The 24,090-nt window shown below is 39.2% G+C and overlaps 1 protein-coding gene across 3 annotated transcripts in view; it reads right to left on the reverse strand.

Moving 5' to 3' along the window:
- Positions 1-222: 222 nt before the first annotated feature.
- The window catches only part of STOX1 (storkhead box 1), a 41,469-nt gene continuing 17,601 nt past the window's right edge, over positions 223-24,090 (reverse strand). For 2 of the 3 annotated variants that reach the window (XM_032238437.1, XM_032238435.1), the window contains exons 2-4: positions 9,891-10,043; positions 4,055-6,329; positions 223-1,439 (exon numbers count right to left, since the gene is read on the reverse strand). In XM_032238437.1, coding sequence (XP_032094328.1) covers positions 1,280-1,439; positions 4,055-6,329; positions 9,891-10,023 — 2,568 coding nt within the window. In that variant the 5' untranslated portion in view covers positions 10,024-10,043 and the 3' untranslated portion in view covers positions 223-1,279. The remainder of the gene's footprint in view (positions 1,440-4,054; positions 6,330-9,890; positions 10,044-24,090) is intronic. The other variant, XM_032238438.1, reaches the window with a different exon arrangement.

The raw sequence follows: 24,090 nt of genomic DNA on the forward strand, positions 1-24,090 counted from the left end.
GTGATAGTAACTTAATAAGCATGCCTTGGTTGATTATATGAAAGACTGAGTAAAGAAGCAGAAGAAATGTGGATCATATGAGTTCATGCAAGAAGATTGCACAAACTGATTGTAAACAACCTAACAGTTTCCAAAATGATTCACTGGAACATCTGTACATCCAGTACAAGAAATCCTTGACTTACAACAGTTTATTTAGTGACTGTTCAAAGTTATGTCACTGAAAAAAGTCACATGATCTTTGCAGCATCCCCATGGTCATGTGATCAAAATTCCAACACTTGGAAATGGTAGGTATTTATGATGTACTGTTCTGGGTCATGTGATCTTTTGTGACCTGACAAAAGTCAGTGGGGAAGCCAGATTTAATTAACAAACTTGTTACTAAACAATTTTAGTGATTTAACTGTGGCACAAATGGGACAAAATTCACTTACTGTCTCTTAACAACATAAATTTTGGGCTCATTTGTGGTTGTATGTTAAAGACTACCTTAATGAAAAATTAGTGGGTTTAAAATTAAGAATGAGCAGATTAAAATATTGTGGGATTTCTAAAAGAAATAGAAATAGTCTTGGCTCATAACACATCAGATTTAACTGTGGCTGAAAAGAAGACTGTGGATAATTGATGTAGCAATACCAGGGGATAGTTGAATGGAAGAGAAAAGAATTGGAGAAAAATCACAAAGTATCAAGATCTCAAAATCAGAGTTGAAAAATTGCAGCATAAACCAGTTGCGAGGGTCACAGTGGTTATTGACACAATGGGTGCCACACCAAAGAATCTTGGAAAATCTGTACATTGACAAAATGTCCATTTGTCAATTACAAAAGGCTTCTCTGCTTGAATTTGCATGTATACTTTGCTGATATAGTACATCACACCAAATGAACAAACTGGTAGCTGTGACTTCATAATTGGGTGTTGTAGTAGTAGTAGTAGTAGTAGTAGTAGTAGTAGTAGTAATAATAATAATCAACCTAATAAGTATAGCTTTATTTTAAAAGAAATGTATTTGACATAAACTAATGAATAACCACACATTTATTTTTCCAAGAAAGAATCCCTGAAGTTACTAGGATCTGAGTTTATTATTATCAAATACAGCAGTAAAAAAACAGTAGAAATGTTTATTATAAAGTATTCATACATCTTATGGGAGAAATAGCCAACATCTTACCTACATTAGCACATGTGTTAGTTTACGACATTTATAGCAAATACATCAATAGATTTACAAACAGGCTCATCAACTTGGTTAAAAAAGGAGGAAAAATCAAACTTTCATCACTGGTGTCAACTGAAGCAAGGAGTTTGGGGTAAGAGACTTTCTGCCGTGTAAAGTCTTCTCTATACCTTCTAGGTTTTTGAGGAAGCTGCTGCTTTTCTTCAGTCCGTACAAGATGGCAGAATTAGCAGATACCATACTTTGTGCTCTGGAAAGAATGGTATTTTTGAAACAAAAGATTCACAAAAAGGTTTTTCCGTAGTTCATTGTACATAACAAAATAAAAATAAAAATCAGACAACTCCAAAACTCTTAGAAAAAATATTGGCTATATGAAGGTTGTTCATCCAAAAATCTGTTTAAAAGGCTTTCATTTTAAGGTTTCTTTATACAGTCTTATAGTCATTTAGCTTCCAGAAATGTTCAAATGTATAAAGGTTATGTTTTCCATGTTTACATGCTGTTCTATAAAGTTACCCAAATCCTTGGAAACTATACTGTACATATTTTTCCAAATATGGGGGAACATAACCCAGTAAGCTGTTGCGCTGTAACCAGTTTATATCCATCCTGTCTGATCTGGTTAGTTTTCTGGGTCTGAAATAGCCCTTAGCTTTTTTTGCCAATTGCAGCCAAAATACTTGTAAATTGATTCTCTTGATGCTTGTAAGGCATAGTAGAAACACACTCCCATCACTTAAGGTTCCCCCTTGCACATATGTGCTAGTCGTTCCTGACTCTAGGGGGCGGTGCTCATCTCCGTTTCAAAGCCGAAGAGCTAGCGCTGTCCAAAGACATCTCCGTGGTCAAGTAGCCAGCATGACTAAACTCCGAAGGTGCACGGAACGCTGTTATCTTCCCACCAAAGGTGGTTCCTATTTTTCTATTTGCATTTTTTACGTGCTTTTGAATGGCTAGGTTGGTAGAAGCTGGGACAAGTAATGGGAGCTCACTCCGGTAACACGGTGTTAGGGATTCGAACCGCCAAACTGCTAATTGCCACTGATAGCCACTGAGCCACCTCATCTCCTACAACTAGCCTAATCCAGGCTTGTGATGAGAGCTACAGTATATAATTACTTTCATTTATATGCTGCTCAGTTAAGATAAGCACACATACCCAAACTTGATAACAACATTAAACCTTCCTGTTGGTTAACACAATGATGAAACAATCATGAAAACAAGAACCACATTTTTCCAGAAGAGGATCTGCATACTATCACTCCTACATTCTAAATGTGCTTTTTCCAAAAAGCAACTGGACTTTCTTGGTGTTTTCTTTGGAAACATATCACTTCTCATCCAAGAAGTGTCTTCAGTTCTGAACAAGAGACGCTCCTAGGATGAGAAGCTAAACATTTTCAAAGAAAACACCAAGAAAGTCCAGTTGCTTTTTGGGGAAAAAACACATTTGGGACAACCATGGCCTGTATGATTGAGAATCTCCATAGAGTTTTCAGATCTTAGAGTTTCCAGAATAGCGAAATATTGTGGGGGCTTTCCTGAATGGCAAAAGAGATGGTGGTGACCAGTGCTGGGTTTCAAAAAATTTTAGAACCTCTTCTTTAGGTGTTGCCTGCTTTGTGGGAGTGACTCGCCGGCCATGTGACTGGGAGGGAGTGGCTTGCCAGCCATGTGACTGGATGGGCGTGACCAACTTGTAAAATGTGGTGAAACTCACTTAACAACATTCTTGCTTAGCAACCAAACTGTTGGCTCAGAAACTCTGGCATTTGAAGCACGCAAGTCTTAAAGACCCTTGTACCCCTAACCCTTTAGGAAAAAAACCCCAGGGGTGTTCAAACTTGACAACTTTAAGACTTGTGGACTTCCTCCTCTCGCTCTTCATCTTGATGATGTGCGGACGGGCAGGGGGAGGGAGCTGGAACAGGTTCTAAACGGCACTGTAGAACTGGCAGGAACCCACCCCTGGTGGTGACTTAACCAGGAGTAAAGTGCTGTTTCAAAGGAGAGACGGTAACAGAAAAGGCATGAATGCCTTGTGATCCCAGACAAAGACAATTCCTCAAGATGGAATTTGAAACATATCCTTCCTACCAGGTCTTGTTGGACAAGTAGAAACACAAGCCTAGTTACCAGAGGTGGGCATCACATAATGTAACAACAGTGGTGGTTCCTACCGATTTGGACTGGTTTGGATGAACCGATAGTGATATGGCAGCCCGGGTTGCTGGACCCGGCTGCGACCCGGCTGCAACTGCCATGCTCTCGAATCGTTTCCTTAGTGTGCCATCACCAGCATGTTTCTGCACATGTGCACATGCACAGCAACATGCGGCACCCGCACAAAACACCCTTTCAGTGAACCAGTAGTAAACCGGTTAGGAATCCACCACTTTGTAACAACCAGTTTGCCCAGCATCGAAAATGTACATGTGTGCCTTCTGTGTATGCGCGCAGCTTAAAAAACAGTGATATAGGACAGGAGAGAGCCGGAGTGGGTGGGTAGAACCCGCTGGTCAAAACTACTGGTTTTCCCGCACCGGTCCAAACCGGCAGCAGCCCACCTCTGCTAGTCAGGTTTCAAGGCAATACGGCTTTAAAGATGACAACCAACACCTTGATTTGCAACTAAAAGCCAACGCAATCAAAGCAGTTCTCACAGTAGTGATGTAACCTGAGCAGACCAATAGACCCTGCTATAGTTTATGGACGAAGTTCAAGGGCAAGCAGAGATGAAAAAAAATTAAATTCAACAATTCAATTAACATTTTCCCAGTATACCTAATCTTGAAGACCATACTAAGCGTAATAGATGGAGATGGGCAATAGAAACAGCACTCCCATATTTGTGCTTACCTGGGAGAATCTATCCCACTATCTCCTGTTATACTCTGGTTTCCTGTGTCTTGTAAGTGGTTTTGGTCATGTTGGATTCCCCGATCTAGAGGAGCATCACCTGAGTTAACAAAAGACTGTCGTATTCCCACAAGGTCTGCCTTAATTTCCCAGTCTTTGGATGACAACATCAAGGAAGCTGTTTCCATAGCCACTTTGTCGGCCGACTTGTTCCAAATTCTGTTCTCTGCTTCCTGCACCTCACTGAATTCAAGGACATGCCTTTCATTACTATCAGTTCTCCAGCCTTGATCATAAATACCCTCGTTCTCTTCATTGTTTTTAGAAGACACTTGGTGGCACATGTCAGTTTCTCCTTCCAAGTTCATTTTGTCATATTCCTTTAAGGTACCCTTCGATTTACTCTGACTAAGAAAACCACTTTCTTCATGTTGGTATGTATCAACAGTATCTGTATCGTTTGGGTAGCTTCGAAAGAATGGGCCAGCCTTTTCCTTTCCCAATACTTTTGGACTCGTGTCTTCTCTTACGTCATTCCATTTTTCCAATTCCGTTCTATATCGGAGTTGATAAGGTTTCAATTTGGATGATTCAATTTCTTCTTCCCGGACAACGTCATTGTACATAGGACTACGAGCACCATCATTATCCACTTTTTGATATTGAACCGGGTCATCATAAATGAATCCCTCGTACTGCGGATTCACAGACTCAAGCCATTCGCTTGTGTTCTTGGACTGTGTCTCACTCTTAAAGTCCTTTTGTCTGTGCACGGCAACAACGTTAGACTGTTTAAATTGGCAGATAATACCTGCATCAGTGGGAAGATAGCAATCAGAAGGCTGACTTGGTAAACTGCCCGTGTTTGCTTTATCGCAGTGCATTTGAATGCATTTTTCGGGATGCTTTTTCTCGTCTTCATTTTTGAATGTAGCATAAAGGTTAGAAGCCTCTTGCATCTCCACTGCATTTTGGGAGTTTGTCCCTCTTTGCAGATTACGTTGACAAGTGGCTCTCTCTGCCAAGGATGTCGGTGTGCCATCTGTTGGTAAAGCTTGGCATTGCTGGTGATCTGAGTGTTTCTTCTTGTCATCTTCAGCATCACACATCCCAGAGAGAGAGACTTTAGCTTTACAGTCCATGGTTCGTAAGGAATCTAAAGACTGGTACCATGAATGATGCTTCTCTGTTCTAACAACCTTGGAGTTCATATCATAATTTTTCTGATTTTTATAACCTTTGGATGACTTGTTCCTCCTATTTGGAATATCTTGAAATGGGTTATTAATTTCCCTTTTATATAAAAGGGGAGGCTCCATATCTAATGCATCATCAAACAGCTCTCTATTGCAAACCATCAATTCGCTTGAAATGTGACATAATGGATGTTCAACGGAGCTTGCCAAATGGTCATCAGCCAGTACCACTTCATTGGTTTTATATTTTCCTCGTTTTTCTTTAATGTGCTGTCCCTTCCGGTGATACTTCACGGCTTTGTTCTGTTTTTTCCAACTGTGTGGTTTTGAAATGTGTTTGTGCTTCATTGTTAGTAGTTCTGTAGAAGTCCCTTTGCTGATGTACTTCTTCTGTTCCTCCATTTTCCGCATGAGTGCTGTATGTTTAGTCAAGTTGTCGACAGTCAATATAGGATTGATACGCTTGATGATTTCATGTTCAACATCCCGTGGAATGTTCTCCAAATTATCTTCATCTCGGACCGGCCATTTCTCAGGAGGAAACTGAGCAGAAAATGTAGAGTGGGATTTCTTAGCCTTTTCTTTCTTGGAAGTGTTGCGCCAAAAGAGGCTAAGGCTAAACCTTTTAGCCTTGTCTTTTCCCTTGGCGGAAAGTACCGAGTGGGCGATTCCATCAGCAAGTGACTCTGTACTTGGTTTTGGAAGTGAAGCTCTAGATTCACAAGAATCTTTCTGACTTTTCCCATTTGGCTCCTGGCTAATTAATTCCTGACATTTTGTTGGTTTCACTTCATTGTGCCCAAGGAAACAGTAACAGGATCTACAGTGTGAGACAATAGGCAAAGGATCTGGTGCCAGCTCTGTAGCATCTTCCATGCTTACCAAGTATGTGAAAGAAGGCTCAGGGAGGCATTTGTCTTCCAGCAAGGTCCTCTTGTTGCTCTTCACAGTGTTATTAGAGATAAAATAGGTATTTGGGGTTACTATGAAGTATCCTTCCCCGGTATGGTATATCTTTCGCTCTTTAATTAGCATCCCGAGAGTACTGTAGAGAATATCATGGGTGGGAGTTGCAATACCTAGAATAATAAGGATAACAACTTTTGTTAGGATTCATTCAACATTAAAATATTTTATTTCGATTAGTTTTTCATATAATCACAGTATTACAAGGTATTATGTCTCTATCCGTCATCTCTCAGCCACTGGGGAAAGAGATATAATCCTGGTTATTAAATTTTATTAATAAATGGTTTCATTGGTGTTTATAGGTATTAGAAATAGGGTAGCATTTGAGTAATACTTAAAATATTAAAATATTGGTGACTTAACAGGGGTCAACAAACAGATTGTATGAAGAAATGTAATGGACATTGAAATATATTTTTGGAGAAAACCATAAAGAAAAAACCCATTTAAAATATTTTAGATTCTGGCCATATTTGCCTTCACAGTAAATTATGAAAAAGCACCTATGATGATATAATCCTATGTCTTTTTTCCCCAGAATTAAATGTCATTGGTTTCAGTTAGGTCCTCTTTATTGCTAAATACTGTATATACAGTGTCTTTAGAAAATGAAAAACAAATATGAAACCCTCACTGCGCACAAATAAGTTTCCTAATCAAAAAGACCAAATAAGAGTTTTAAGGTGTTATTACTCCCCCACTGTGTTGGGATGTAATTCCCACTGGCCATGCTGTTTACTAGAGGATAAGAATTGTATCATAAAGAAACACCAAGAAAGTCCAGTTGCTATTGCAAAAATGCGGTAAAGCATACACTCTAAGCTATACTTTAGATCTGAATTTAAAAAGGTGCTTCAAAATCAAGTAAAAGGTGCATCCACAAAGCTTGAAGATTCCTCTGAACACAGGACATTCATAAATTGCTATCAATGACGAAATCTGGGCCCTTAGTCTACCTTTAGGCTGAAGGATGTAACTTCTGGAAACTGATTTGGGATCTATTAAACAACAAATTATATTTTCTGGAGGAAAGCAGGCAGATCCTTCAACTGCAGCATAAAAATGTCTTGAGCAGGCTGGAATGTAATTTCAGGCTGGAATGTGTATTGCAATGCAACTGCACTAATAGAACTGATCTGTGATTTATATACTTACATTTGGTATCTCACTGGGGAAAAAAAATATAAGGCTTTCTTTTTTTATCAGCAAAATGCTTGCTGTAAAATGCCTAAATACAGGTACATATATAGTTTCAAAAGAAAACTATCTGGACAATCCAACAAGGAATAAAAGATTGCTTGTTGAAGATACTGAGTTTGACTACAGTGATGAAAAGAAAAGAAAAAAGAGATATAAAATGGAGTATCTTAACCAGAATTTTAAACAAAGAGCACTTCATATTAAAACGTTGCAGATCCCTTTTGGGGTGTATGCTTTCAAACTTTTATATGGAACAACTGTAGACTCGGGAGTCCAATGTGGCATAGATTTTATCTTCAAATGCCTCTAGTAGGATGCTTTCTCACAGTTGGACAATAGTGGGCAGCAAATACATAATAAACATTGCAAATGACCTACTAAGTAATGGAAGCTTGTGATTAGTTGACAGGTTCACTGCATGTTCATTAACTCTGAACTTCTTTTAAAAGTATCAAGCAGAAGAACCACAGTTCTTCACCGCACAAGATACTGGAACTGCTTTGGGGGTTAGGAAACAAACTCTTTTGTCAATCCTAGGATTATTGGAGTGCAAAAACATGAGTGGAGACGGAAGCAAATGAAGGTGCTTTACTCCTTCTTGTCAGAACTACAAGGTTCTCATTTCAAAATATATTGGATGTGCTCCCTGAACCATCTGCTAGCCACGGACTTGATAATTTAGTGACCACTGTGTCAGGCAACATGTTTTCTTGACGAATGGCAATCCCATCTCACATATATGATTCTAGATGACTCACAACAGTTAAAACCAACAAAATGTAGAAATAAATGCAACGAATGCACAACTGTATTAGAAACACTATTAAAAACTCAAACACAAAATGAGGGCGAACACCAATCATACATCCCATTCAGTAGACAGTCCTCGACATACAACCATTCCTTCAATGGCCGTTCAAAGTTATAACAGCACTGGAAAAAAGTGATTTATGACCGTTTTTCATATGACCATTGCAGTATCCCCCTGGTCACATGACCAAAATGGCATGTATTTATGATGGTTGCAGAGTCCTGAGGTCACGTGATCACCTTTTGCAACCTGATAAGCAAAGTCAATGGGGAACCCGGATTTACTTAATAACACTGTTACTAACTTAACAACTGCAGTGATTCACTTACTGTATTTTTCAGAGCATTAGAAGCACCTGTATTTTTCAGAGCATTAGAAGCACCGGGGTATAAGACGCACCAAGATTTTGAAGAGGTACATTTAAAAAAAAATATTTTTTTTGCACTCTGCAGGCCTCCCAAACCCTCTGCATGCCTCATTTTTTGTCAAAAACAGGACATGCAGAGAATTTGTGAGGCTTGCAAAGTGCTCCTGGGGTTTGAGAGGCTTGTAGCGTGCTCCTGGGGGTGGGGGCAAAAATGAGCAAAAAACAGCCCGTTTCTCACTCATTTTTGCCCTCTCAGGACCCCAGAAGCTCCCAAACCCTATGCACATCCATTTTTGCAAAGGGTGAGGGATTTCGGGAGGCCAAAAATGCTGTATTTGGTGTATAAAACGCACCCAGATTTTCACCCTCTTTTTGTAGGGAAAAAGGTCTGTCTTATTCTCCAAAAAATACGGTAGCTGTTATGGTAAGAAAGGTTGTAAAATGAGGCAAAACAACTGTCTTGCTTAGCAAGCAACAGAAAGTTTTGGCTCAATTATGATTGGTGTCAAGGACTACCTGTAAAATGACTTGGAAGCTCGTCATTACTAACAGTTTTTCCTAAATTCTAAAAGGGTAGTGGCCAATTGGAATTTCAAGGGAATGATGGTCCAAAGAAAAAGCACCAAGGCAGAAAAGAGGTCATCAGATGACACACACCCCCTTAATAGATGGAACCTATAACATGCCTCTCCTGCTGAATCTCATGGGACAGGCAGATGTAACCAGGGAAGGATACTCCCTCAAATCTCAATCTTATGCCACATATGACTTCATACATCACGAGAGGGAGAGGGAGAGAGAGAGACTGAGATTACTAGCAGATTGAACAGCATCTGCAAACACTCTGCAGTCAGTGAACCAATTTTCTGGAGTCACTGCTGGGTAGCTAGCTGAGAGAGGGCCAAATAACAGGGAGAAGAGTAGGATGTTGACACATCTTTTGCTGGAAATGAGCAGTTTGCCCATCACAGTGTATGGCAAGAGGCTGCACATCTCTGCATGCTCACTGGGTACAGAGGCATTATGTGTATCTTGGGAAGAGCTGGTGTCACTTTGAGGTCCAAGCTCCAAAAATGCAGGGATAACAAGGAAGCTTCAAATGTGCATTTCCAGGTTTATATTATTACTCTTAGGATGACCCAAAGCAAGTTAGAAGACATTGTTTTACATTTTGATCTGCAAAGGGAATTAAGATGGCTCCCCCATTCCCAAGCAGTCTCTAGCTTTTCACTCTTCTCACTGCAGCCTGAACTTTTATATTCAATATCCACAGCCCTCGATTTAGCCAATTACCTGGGTAGTATTTTCCCAACTGATGCAGTAGTGTTTCCTGTGTAACTGTAATACGAGCTGCATTCATATCAGATATAGCACAACACAAGACCTCTGCCAAAGGAACAAACTGAGACTGGGAAATTGGATTCATGTGGACTGGAGAGACATCACCTACAATAAAAAGGGGGATGGGGGGGGGATGAAGAAGACACAAGAAAAAAAATTAATTTTTGTACTTTTGAGTCTTTTGTCCTGCCACGCCCCCACCCCTACCACCCATTTCCTTCAAAAACTAAGCTTTAAAGTTTGTCTAAGAAAAATTATCAGAAAATACCTACAGATATCGGACTGTATTGAACAATAAATCTAATAATACATCAAATATCAATAAAAACCGTTGCAAGTTCTGCAGGAAAAGATTGCAGTTGAGCACAACAGGAAGCAACATTTTGGAATGAGATTGTGATCATGTCAAAATTAAACATTTGAGGAGGGATCATTGTTTACATTTCGCTGAATTGGTTAAGGGTACGAATTGGAGTAGAAAGCCTCCTGAGGTGTCCTTGATGCTCTCTGAGCTTGGTTGTTTTCTTGCAGACGTTTCAGTACCCAAACTAGGTAACATCATCCATGCCGATAGGGAATGTTGTTTGCTGTCAGTTTATGTTCTAACCTTAACATCAGACCAACAATCAAGAAGTAATATAGCTAATCAAAGAACTGCCAAACAAGGTAAACCCAACCAAAGAACTACCAAGACCACACCCATCAACTGGCAAGGCAAGTAGAATATAAATGGATTACAAACCCCATTCCTTACTACCACTGATGATGTTATCCATTTGGGCAGTTCGGACTGGTTCAGGTGAACCCGTAGCAGAAATTTTGAGTAGTTCAGACAACCGGCAGATACCGCCTATGTTTGGCACCACCATCCCACCCTCATCATTCCCTGTCCTGTATTCCCTTGTTTTTTAGCTCAGCTGATAGGGCCGTTTGGGCAGAGGTGGTTTTCAGACAGTTTGGACTGGTTCAGGTGAACCGATAGCAGAAATTTTGAGTAGTACGGAGAACCGGCAGATACCACCTATGGTAGGCCCCGCCTTCCCACCCTCATTGTTCCCTGTCCTAAATTCCCTTGTTTTTTAGCTTGGCTGATTTGCACGGCAGAGCGGATTCCCGCGCCACAGCTGAGCTAAAACACAGCTCAGTTCACCAGCATTGACACTGAGGGTGGTCCCTGAGCACATGCACAAAGCGCTCTCTCATAGAACCGGCAGGAAAAGATTTGGAATCCCACCACTGAGTTTGTGTAATGAAACGACTACAAGAAAACAACCAAGCTCAGAGAGCACCAAGGACCCCTCATTTCAATCCTGAGCTACAAATTGCCCATTATCCTATCAGAGCTGAAGAAGCTTTCTTGGATGAGAAGCAAAACGTCTTCCAAAGAAAAAATAAGGAAGTCCAGTTGCCTCCTGAAAAAGCACCTTTGGGACAACCATGACCTGGATGACTGAGAATCTCTACAGACTTTTAGCTATACAGTTTGGGATGAACACCCTTTGAATGGTGTGGGAGTAGGAATACATTTTCAGAGGAAAAAAATGTAGATTTCAGGAATCATTTGCACCACTCAGGTGACCCTGAAGTCACAGATAAACCTCCAAGTGCTTCAATTACCCTCTAAAAGGATGCAAATGACCAGCTGTCTGCAAGGAACATAAATCCTTCCATTCCCCACTATCATGTCAGAGCTGAAGAAGCTTCTTGGATGAGAAGTGAAACGTCTTCAAAAGAAAAAAACAAGAAAGTCCAGTTGCCTCCTGAAAAAAGCACCTTTGGGACAACCATGACCCGGATGACTGAGAATCTCCTCAGACAATCTAACGTCTATGTGTTCAATTTCTAGTAGTGAATTTGAAATCCTTGGAACGATATGGCTGGGTATGTATGACTGATCAGTCCTAGTATAAGATGAACCTAGTTATGTTCTGACTCCTGCTGGTCAAAATAAGTTTTAAAAGCAGCTGTATGTGGAGGGTTGAATTAGACGGCTGCAATTATGCATAACTGTTCAATTCTGCATCTTTTACCTTTCATTAAATAATGTAGACAAATACATTTATTCAAATCCTTAGCACAGAAGCGCTGCATGTTATTTCAAGTATTTATTCTGTTCATATTTTAAAAACATCCACCTGACAGAGAGACCATTAAAGTCTTTCTTGGAATTATATGAAGCGTCCAACCTACATGTTAGCTTAGAGCAGGGGTGTCAAACTCAAGGCCCGTGGGTCGGATCCAAGTTGCAAGGTGCTTAGATCTGGCCCACAGACCCGTCAGCGAAGGACTGGCCCGCAATGTCTCTGCCAGCAAAAATGGAAGTTGGGAAGGCTGTGTGCAGCCTGCCCCAACTCCATTTTCAGCCGTGACGGCCTCCTGCAGCCCTCTGCCAGCAATAATGGAGCTCAGTGAAGCTGTGTGCAGCCTGCCCAGGTTCCGTTTTCACTGGCAAAGGGCTGTAAGAGGCCGTGGCAGCTGAAAACGGAGGCTCGATGAGTGACATCTAGCTGGCCACGCCTACCCTGGCCATGTGTGAGCAACATGATACAATTTGGAGTTAGAAATTACAGCAAAGCTAATCTTCCAGAACAGCTCTGACAATTTACAGCTAAAGGCTTAAAAAACAAATCTCTGAGATCGTTTTTCTGAAGTCAACAAAAAACAATAGTCTCTTTTGAAGAAGCTGTTAAACAGTTCTTGACCTTTGTTTTACCAATTGCTGTTTTTATGTTTAACAGAATGCCTTAGGAGAGGTTCCAGAGAATAACTTCCTCAGTGACGTTGCTAGGTTACTCCTACCAGGGATATAAATCAGGGTCAGCTTGCTTCGTATGAAACAGAAGTGTGCACACCCGCACGCACACAGAATGGATTACTGTAAACAGAATTGGTTTCACCACGTACCTGGAAAGGACACCTTAAATATTTTTACTCTTTGCATAAGATTTATTTTCTGTATTGTAAAAAATTCTTACACAGGAAATAACAAAATATCAGAATAACAGAATTGGAGGTCTTCTAATCCAAACCCCTACTCAAGGAGAAGACACTATACCATTTCAAACAAGTGGCTGCCCAGTCTCCTCTTTCAAACCTCCAGTGATGGAGCATCTACAACTTCTGAAGGCAAAGCTGTTCCTCTGAGTAACTGTTTTCATTGTCAAGAAATGTCTCCTTAGTTCTAGGCTGCTTCTCTTGATTAGTTTCTATCCATTGTTTCTTGTCTTGCCTTCCGATACTCTGGAAAATAGGTTGACCCCCATCTCCTTTGTGGCAGCCTGCCAAATACAGTAACACTGATATCATGTCACCCCTAGTCCTTCTTTTCACTGGCCTAGACAAACCCAATTCCTGCAACCTTTTTCATATGTTTTAGCATATAGTCTCCTAATCATCTTTGTTGCTCTTCTCTGCACTCTTTACAGAGTCTACGTGTTTTTTATAATATGATCACCAAAACAATGCAATATTCTAAGTGCGATCTTAGTAAGACTTTATAAAGTGTACTAATACTTCACATGATCTTGATTCTTGTTAATGCAATCTAGGTTTCTGTTGGCTTTTATGGCTGCTGCCGCACACTGCTGGCTCTCATATTTAAATAAAATGGTTACCAAATAAAACATAAATCAACACTGTCTCATATATACCATATTTTTCGGAGTATAAGATGCACTGGAGTATAAGATGCACCAAGGTTTTGAAGAGGCAAATAAAAAAAAGTTTTTGCACTCTGCAAACCTCCTAAAAACGGTCCATTTTTTGTGAAAATGGGCCCGTATCCCCCCCACAAAAAAGGGCATGAATAGCCATTAGGAGGCTTGTATAGTGTTCCTGAGGGGGGGCAAATATGAGCAAAAAATGGCCCATTTTTTGCTCATTTCTGTCCTTCCCAGCTCCCAGGAGTTCTCTGGAAGCCTCCTAAAGGCTCTGCACGACCATTTTGGTGAAGGGGGCAGGATTTCGGGAGGCAAAAAATGCTGTATTCAGTGTATAAAATGCACCCAGATTTTCAGCCTCTTTTTTGAAGGAAAAAGGTGCGTCTTATACTCCAAAAATATGGTAAATGTATAGTTTCAAAACATACTTTATTAATACATTCTTACCATCCCTATATTTTAATACATTCATAAAGTTTAACAAAGTTTTCTTATATATACAATGTTTAAGGATTCAATCGGTTGGTACATTGTTCTAGCACAAGATTTGGATTACAAAGACTAGAAGCAAAAAAACAAACCCTAAGTAAATAGTTTAGGAAAGAAAACATGTAAAATAACAGCAGCAGCAACTCTGTCAAGATGGAGAAACTAAAAATATATTGAGAGGTACTAGTGTTCTTTGGACTCAAATTTACAGGTTTCTGCTTATGAAAGAGTACAGTAGTGGAATCCCAGCAAAGAAACCTATTTTCAATTTGGAATCAATATATCTGAATGAACATGAATGGTAGATATTCTCCCATTTTCTTCACAATCTCCATTTTGCACTAGAAGTTGGCTCTCTCTGCTGATGTGAAGTCAGCAACTTTAGTAGTCAGAGAAACCAAGTCCTAATACTATGATTCCAGTCCAATATTTGTAGAAAGAAAGGGCAATTAAAAAGACAATCCTACCCTCTTTCTCCCAAAATAAGACCTGACTGGAAAATATGTCCTAGCATTATTTTTCAGGATGCTTGTACTATAAGCCCTTCCCCCCCAAATAAGCCCCAGTTAAGATTGCCAGCCAGATGGATGCATTTAGTACCATATTTTCCCCAAAATAAGACCTAACCAGAAAATAAGCTCTAATGCATCTTTTGGAACAAAAATTAATATAAGACCCAGTCTTATTTTCAGGAAAACACAGTAGCTTCACTGCAGAAGATGGGGCTGAATCATTTCATCATTACTATTTATCTGATGTAATTATGGGGTATAGTATAAGCTGATCCAAAGGCCTAAACCTTAACAGAGGCAGAATAATCTCATCTGCCTCAAAGGCCTTCTTCTTTGCCCAGCCTATACACAGGGAGAAGTCATATCAGGTCCTTCAATCATTATTTACAAACCAAAATTCCAAAATATTACTAAATCCATTTTTTCCAGCAGACAAATAACATAATGGATTGTGGGGAAGGAAATGGATTAGCATTAGCCGGAACATTTCAGGATGCATCATGAAAACAGAGAAGTTAGTGAACAATATCAGTTATTTCATGGATTCATGTCTACTTTGCAAATCTGAAGTTTTTCTACTAATTCTCCAGTTCTTACTGATACTGCATAAGCAAACTCCATACAATTTCCTTTCAGAGGAATAAAAAGGTGCTCCTTCAAAAATTTCCAATACTTGTAAAAAAAAGAAATCAGCCAGTTTTCCGTCTGTACAAATTTCAATTAGCATCTCTTCCCTACTTCAACAGCCCTATATGCTTGAATAATCTAGCATCAAAAAATTATATAGGAAGAAGTGGCGCTAAATATATACGGCTTATCATCATCTTAGGAAGAAGTGAAACACAACCTCTCATAACTTATCTTTAAAGCTTACCAAGAATATTTTTTTTGGCCTCGAGAAAGAGGGAACCTGTCATTCATGACGGAAACCAAATCCCAGCCCTGCTAATAGTTAAAATACAGGGGTGGAGGGATTGGGGGTGGGAGGAGAAGAGGGGTTTGTTTACTGAAGCAGTCCTAGACAATTTGCCAAAAATTAATGTATAATTGATGCACAAATTATTTTACCCATTTATACAACCCAGCTAATTGTTTGCATACACAAAACCAGCTAACCCATTTTCCTTTTTGGGGTATAGAGTGAAACTTAAATGTGGGAAAGTCGTTTTCATTACAGGGGTCAGATAAAAAAAAAATTCACAGTGGACAGAAAGTCTCTAGACACACTTTACCCACATAAAGAGATTTTTTGTTCTCCCTGAAATTTGAGCTTTGCTGGATTTAGCAGTGCCTTGAATGAGCAGATATTACATTTCTATTTTTTATTCAACTTAAAATGTGGTCTTCAGTGTTCTGATCAACAGATCTGTCTTACATGGGAATTCAATTTCACTTTTTTTTTAATTGAAGGTAAATACTGGTTACATTTAAGACCAAATTCTGGCTCTTCCAAATAATATAATCCATACCTGTAATGTGATAGGTACCTGATTACAATTTTGTCACAGAGGACCAATGAGAAAGTAGCATCCTTTAGTCTTTGGCCTGTTTGTAAAACCTCCCCCACCCCAATCATTTTTCCCCTCAAGATAATCAATTCAGACAGAAATATCAACATTTCAGCTGTACGAGAGTATGCTGCCTCTTATACACATTTCAAAATACGTTTCTTGCTGTCATTGCACCTTCAAACTCTACACCTGAAGATTTTTCAAAAGTAGTCTAGTGAAATAAAAGTTAAAAATATGTATAATTAATCTAAGAGATCTCTGAAGGTTACTGGAGATATCAGAGTCAACCTCACAGTAAGAGTTAAGGGCATCAAACATATCCACACCTTTAAAGATACATATTTCCAGTTCTGAACTTCCATCTTTTTTAAAATAATATTTTTATTGTTTGTATATTGCAAGTTCCATTTCTATATTGAAGAGTGTGTTTTCTTGGTATCTAAAGTGTTCAAATGTAAACATCATTATACTCATATCAACATACAAACATATATTAAAAAATATCGATCATTATTAAAAAGTATACTATATTCCATATAGACATCAATTATATAACCGTCAAAGTATGGTTATATGAACTTCCATCTTACTGGGCTGTCCATCTCCCCAAAAATGGGAGGGGAGAAGTACTGGAGAAAAGGGAAATAAACTCTCACTCATCCGTAGCCACTCCATAAAACGTGGAAACAAACAAGCTTGCTTGATACAGATTTAATGAAGAAAGTCCAAAGTTCGGCACGAATGATTCCTGAATAGTTGTAAAGCCAACACTGGGAGCTACCACCTACCAGTACTCTACCGTAGTCACGCCCACGCCCCAGCCTCACCCACGTAGCCAGCTTTCAGAGTAGCCGGGTTCCTCTTCCTCGCATTTACTAGTTACTTTGAGATTGGTGCCAGTCAGCTGTTTCGCAGGTAGTGCCAGTCAGATGAAGACCTGCTGGTAAGGAGGAGCAGGCAGCCATCGGCCTCCTCACGGGAGCAAACAGGACGCTATCCACCGGGCCCACACCATTCCCGTAGCCATTTCTGACTTCCCGGAGCCATTTCAGCCTTCCCCCATTTTCCCCAGGTTTGGCAAGCCAGTTGGGGCTTGACATAAACAACAGGAGATAATTAAAGGATGATAAAATTGCTGCTGGGTGACCTTGGGCCAATCCCTTCCTCACCTGTAGGAAGAAGAAGGAGACCAAGGAAAGCCATTTCTGAAAATGCAGCCAAGAAAACTTCAGGGACTTGTCCAGGCAGGTGCTAAGACTCAAAACTGCCTTGAAGGCACACATACACATCAAAGAATCTATTATAAGTCACATCGTATATACAACATAAAGGCAAAGCTCTTCTATAAATCTTTACTTACAAAGAAAATTAAACATTCAAAATCCCACTGAAATTGATGGGGTTTAAATTATTTACAAGGAGCTTGTCCTAGGTTGCTACCATTAATTTATAATAAATATCTCAGTGGATTTTAATAATTTACTGCAGTTTAGGACCATATGTAACTAAGATTTTAATAACTTTTACTGAATCCATTGAGCTCACTGGATTCGCAATTTTGAACAGCTTAAATCAGAAAGCCTATTAAATTATCTCCCAGTCCTCTAACTGTTTGAGAATTTTACATGAAGTTATAACGTTTCCTTCCAAGTCTGGCTTGGTTTTGGATCTCAGATGAAAACTAAAGATTGGCATAAAAATCTTTATTATAATCATTCACTAGTCAATGCAGGTAGTTGGTGACTTACCATATTTTTCAGAGTATAAGACGCACCAGAGTATAAGATGCACCAAGATTTTGAAGGGGCAAATTAAAAAAAAAGTTTTTGCACTCTGCAGACCTCCCCCCCCAAAAAAACACCTTTTTTTGCGAAAATGGGCCCATATTTTGTCAAAAAAAGGGCATGCATAGCCTTTAGGAGGTTTGTAGAGTACTCCTAGGGGCTGCCCCCCCCAAAATGAACTGAAAACAGCCAGTTTTTTGCTCTTTTCTGCCCTCCCCAGCCCCCAAGAGCACTCGGGAAGCCTCCTAAAGTCTATGCACAGCCATTTTTGCAAAGGAGGTGGGGTTTCGGGAAGCCAAAAATGCTGTATTCAATGTATAAGACACACACCCAGATTTTCACCCTCTTTCTTATACTCTGAAAAGTATGGTACATCCATAATTAGGACTGGAAATTCCATTGCTAAGGATTGTGGTTATTGCATGAGCTATCCCAAAACCACGATCGGTTTTATGACATATTTACCATGGTCGCTAATCATATTAGGCGGTCATTAAACCAATCCGGGTTCCCCCTTTGTCTTGGTTTATCAGAAGCTGGCTGGGAAGATTGCAAATGGTGATCCATTGTAAATGCATGCCAATTGCCAAGTGCCTGAATCATGATGTTACTGTAGGGACGCTGTGATGGTACAAGGAAACTGGTCATAAGTCATTTGGGTTCGAAGTTTGGTTGAAATTGCTTGAGGTGTTTCAGAGTTATGCAGACACACAGCCATTTACATATAGAGAGAGATTTATTAGATATAGAGATCAATATGACATACTCTAACACTCCCTTCTCCCCTTTTTCCCTACAACAAGATCAATTTGACCCTGGGTCTCCCTAGTGATTGTCCATTACCTTGACCACTCCAAAATGCTGGCTTAATTCCAACAGGTTCATATTATCATATGTGGTGGTCATGTGCAGAAGCAAGAAAACATTGGATTAAAATAAGAGCATGGCTAGTGAAAATGTTACAAGAAACAGATTTTAGACCAGAAACATTTTTATTAGAGAATAAAAGAAGAGAAACATAAGAAAGAGGACACTTATTTGATTATACATGTTAACTACTGCAACGAGAATTGTATTTGCTCCAAATTGGAAATTAAATAAGTTACCAACAGATGAAGAGATAATTAAAAAAAAAACCTAGATTGTGCAGAGATGAACAGGAGGAGAGGAGGAAGAAAGAAAGTAGAGAAGGGAGGGAGGGAGAAAAGAAAGGAAAAATAAGGTGGTGTTACAACAGGTGGAAGGGATGGTAAATAAAGCAACCCAAACTGTATATTATAACCTATTAAATGGAATAACAAATGTATAAGAATGACAAATGTAAAGAATAATAATAATTATGTGAATATATACTTACAATGGTATGTAAGAGAATAAAAAATAAAAAAATTGGGAAAAACTGCTGGCTTAATTTCAGGGCATTTAAGTAAGCAATAGCTAAGGATGTTTTCTACACTAACTTATTAAAAGGGCAACTTTAAACTGAACTCACTCTTGGAATGGGGATGAGATGAAGGTAACACCCAGGGTGACTTGTCCAAAAACGGAAAAATTTGTGGTTGGGTGCACCTGGAACAAGACAGCCTTAGATAACCCTTGTTTTTAATTATTAATTCCATTTTCTGAAGCCATACCATGCTATATGTAATTTTATTAACGTTTTTCCCCACCCACTCCATGGAAAACAGCATTAATTGTTGACTTGAAATGAATGTGTGCCAGGACATATAAGATCAGCTTTTTCCTTTATTAACATATGAAACGTCAGAGGAAGAATAAACAAATGCGGTGAAAACTATCTAGTCAGCAGGATTCCTTAGGCCCTGCTTACTCCTTTGTCAAATGAAGCAAATCTTCATTAACATCAGTATAGGATTAACTCAGGGTTTAAGAAGGGGAGTAATGAGGAATACTCATTCCATTTCAAAGTTAATTTCTAACCAAGGCTTTCTCTCTTACTTCCACAAACACACTTTTTGTTTTGTTTTGTAGATGTGCTTTAATTTGGTCCAAAGTGTTTTTTGTCCCTGTACCTTCCCCCTTACCCCCTACTTCTGAAATTTCTGTTTATTGACAACCACAAAAAACAAACAGCCTGAAATGTTGCAGTACAATTTAGATCCTATTGTGAAACCAGATATCTTTGTGTGCAGGAAAATCATAAACTGAGAAAATAAACAGGCAGAAGTGGAGAGTTGCAGAATATATTTCTGAGATTTCAACAACCTTAAAAAATAATTACAGATAATTAATTACTTGCATCGTATTTAGAACCAAAATCAAAGTATCAAACACAGTTGGCCCTTTGTTATAACTTCAGCTAAAAATCTTTTTCTTTATAATCATTTTCTTAATTTCCTGGTCTTTGTTACACTTGACAGTATTGGGATTATTACAATAATCGATGAACTTAAATTCTGAAGGAACATCTCTCACCATACTTCTCATTTACTGATGATCTATTTAATTAATTTATACCTCAACTGTTCACCAAAGAATTATCCTCAATGCAATGCAGTAAAATGTAAAACTAAAGTGTTAAAAAGTTTAAAGCATGCATCATACATCACAATACATTGACATCATAATATTCTTTATCTTGAGTGACAGCAGATAAACTGGAATTGAATCTGAGCAGAGTTTGAATTTGGAGTTTTGGGTTGAGTTTATGAATATACGGTAGGAATCAAATTAGATCCAACGAAACTTGTGTAGAATTTTTTTTAATTTAAAAAAACCCATAAGATCACTGTATTTATGGCTGCATCTTCTTGAAAACAAATCCTTGTCACTAACTAGATTTTTGTTTGGTTTTGGTCTGTTTGATTTGGTTCACAGGATTCAGGCTACAGAAATATTAATGAAAACAACTTGCTATGTAAGTGCCAAGGGAATACTGATGGATGAAGGCACATGGTGGTGTTGGAAGAAATATCCATCTGGGTTCACTTCCAAGTGGGGAGAAAGATACTGGGAACATGGTGGCTGTTTGGAAAGATGGTTTTTAATGGAGGACAGGATCACATGTCTTGAAGATGTTGGGTGAAGAAAAAAAAGGGGGGAGATGCTGAGAGTGCCTGAGTTTTATACCCTCTCTGGGCTTTTGAATTTGAGCTTGCATTCTGATTGGTTGTCTGACTCCCATGGGGCCATGCAGGGGCAACTCTGTTCTGAGTCCCAGGCTTGGTTGAGCCTTGCTGAGTGATGTAATCTTCCCGGGTGCCATGTGGTGAGATGGGTAGAGGGCTAATCCTATCATGTCCTGAGGGCCATGTCTTAATCCCATCACCTTGGAGCTGAAGGGGGCGGGGAGACAGGGAGCTGCAGGAAAGTGCTTTGTCTTTAAAAACATGTTTCTCCTTTTCTCATCGAGGGAAATATAATATTCTGCCTTTTTAATATTTCCCAGAATATTTCATTCTTTTAGGAGGGGGTGGGTGCTAACTTCCTACAGTGGAAAGGAAAGGAGGTTAGTTAAATTATATCTACTTTCTTTTGCTTTTGAATTTTCCTGAGGTATCTGGCTGGCCACTGTTAGGAAAGGAAAATAAAACTATCAAGTCAAACTCCATTCCTGGTGACTTTGCAGACATTCCCATGAAGTTGTTTTGGCAAAAGTATAGAAATGGTTTGAAGTTTTCTTCCTCCTCAATGTTTTTCCCCCACCCAGCCCAGGCTAAAGCACTATTATTCCATGTTTATTAGATCTGAATCTAAGGAAAGAGCTAACAGAAAGTGTTAACAGAAAATGCATATTCTGGCCAAAAAAGGTCCCTATGTTTTGACAAAAATAAAAATCTAACCCTAATATTAAAAGAAAAAAACCCAGCATTGATGGTTATCATTCAACCTCTGGTAAGAGAGAACTGAAAGAAGAAATGATAGAAAAAGCATCAGCAGTCCTATCTTAATAAAAGAGAGAGAGAGAATTGATATAAATAAATAAATATGTAGATTTAAAACCATCAAGGGACCCGTTGTACAGCTTATTCCTTTCCCTTTTAGTATTAAACTGACTACAGGCCACATAGTTTATGGACTGTAATTTTAGTTTAGTTAGACTATGTATAATTGATAAACTGGATTTTATCACAGACTAGCTGATAACTGAGTGCTGCCCAGGTATTTATTTATCCCAACCCTCCTTCGATTAATGTTGCCACAATTTCTAATGTTGGATTTTTCCCCTTACCAGGGGGAGTCCCCTTGTGGAGCACTGTAAAACTGTTACTATGGCAACTCCACAGTGCTGTACAGTAGAAGCCATTTAAGTCAGTACGGTAGAAGCCATTTTAAGGCACAACAGGCTGTATCTTAACAGAACGCACACCCCGAGGGGTGTTAGGGGTGTCTTACCCCCACAATATTTGTTTCCAGAGAGTAAGTCATCTATGTACCAAGTTTGATTGAAATTGCTCGAGGCGTTCTAGAGTTATGCTGGAACATACACAAACACACACACAAACAGCCATTTTTATATATATAGAGACTAGATAGATTTTACCTGTTATTTATTATTTTATAGATGGATTTTTTTAATTGTATATTTACTGAGTGTTTTTATTTGTTCGGGTCTCTGGTCTCTGAATTGAAACCATCAAGGAATGTAGAAAGCACCAGTATGAAAAAATGATTACAAAAATGTGAACTTGAGTCCCTGATTCTTCTAATTACATATGAAAGAGCCAGTTTGGTATACTGGTGAAGGCATCAGGCTAAAAACCAGGAGACTGTGACTTCTACTCCCACCGTGGGCACAACGTCAGCTGAGTGATCTTGGGTCATTTACTGTACTTTTCGGACTATAAGACGCACCAATAAGATACACCTAGATTTACATGAGAAAAACAAGAAAAAAATAGTTTTTGCCTTTCGCGTGTCACATTTTTGCCCTCCCCAGCCCCCAGAAACACTCTGCAATGCTCAGCACAACCCGTTTTCACCAAAAACAGGCCTGTTTTGGCCTGCAGAGTGCTTTTGGGGGCCGGGGAGAGTGAAAACACAAAACACGGAGGGCTTGGGAGCCCCAAAATGGGCTTGCATTCAGTCTATAAGACACACCTAAATTTTCACACGCTTTTAGAGGGGGAAGGTGTGTCTTATACTCTGAAAAATATGGTACTGTCTCTCAGTCCTAGAAAGGAGGCAATAATCTAAAAACAATAATGAAAAATCTTGCAAAAAAAAGCAAAGGAGGCATTTGCTCAGGAAGTCTCCAAGAATCAGACACAAATAAACAGGAAAAAGAATAAGACATCAAAATCTAGGACAGAATTCTGGGAGTTGAAGTCCAGACATCTTCAAGTTGCCAAGGTTGAGAAACACTGATCTAGGATATATATCCATTTTCCTTCATTTACTTGCCCCATCTCATCAAAGGTTTTTCATTTTTTTTTAACTGCAAGAATTGTCAAGGTATTTAGAAGTGACTGCAGGCAAATTTCATCCAATATTCAAATTCACTCCAGAACATCACCAGTTCCATTATTTATTGGCAGAAAAGGGCTACAAATATAATATATGTACTATATTATAAATATAAATATTATCATAATATTTAGTGTACTAAACAATTCAGAACAAGCATCTAATTACAAGTTCAAGCTTGAATCCATTAAGCTTCTTCCTATGGATTCTTGTTTGATCAAAATTTAATTTCATGATGCTCAAGAATTAAAGGTAAAGGTACCCCTCACACATATGTGCTAATTGTTCCCAACTCTAGGGGGCAGTGCTCATCCCCATTTCAAAGCTGAAGAGCCAGCGCTGTCCAAAGACATCTCCGTGGTCATGTGGCTGGCATGACTAAATGACAAAGGCGCACGGAACATTGTTACCTTCCCACCAAAGGTAGTCCCTATTTTTCTATTTGCATTTGTACATGCTTTTGAACTGCTAGGTTGGCAGAAGCTGTGACAAGTAACAGGAGCTCACTCCATTATACGGCGCTAGGGATTCGAACCACCAAACTGCCGATCTTTCTGATCAACAAGCTCAGCATCTTAGCCACTAAGCCACTGCATCCCTCAAGAATTAGAAAGTGGTTAATTCTTAACCAGACATTAACAAAAGTCATTCAACTCCTGTCTGATAAAGCTCTGAACCAAAGGACGGTCTGATGGGAGTGCAGTGAAGCTTTTCTGTTCCCATGCCCCTGGCCTTCTCCTCCAGAAAGGTGGGTCTTCCATGAAGAACAA

This window comes from Thamnophis elegans, unplaced genomic scaffold, assembly GCF_009769535.1.
Source record: "Thamnophis elegans isolate rThaEle1 unplaced genomic scaffold, rThaEle1.pri scaffold_173_arrow_ctg1, whole genome shotgun sequence".
Classification (NCBI taxonomy): domain Eukaryota; kingdom Metazoa; phylum Chordata; class Lepidosauria; order Squamata; family Colubridae; genus Thamnophis; species Thamnophis elegans.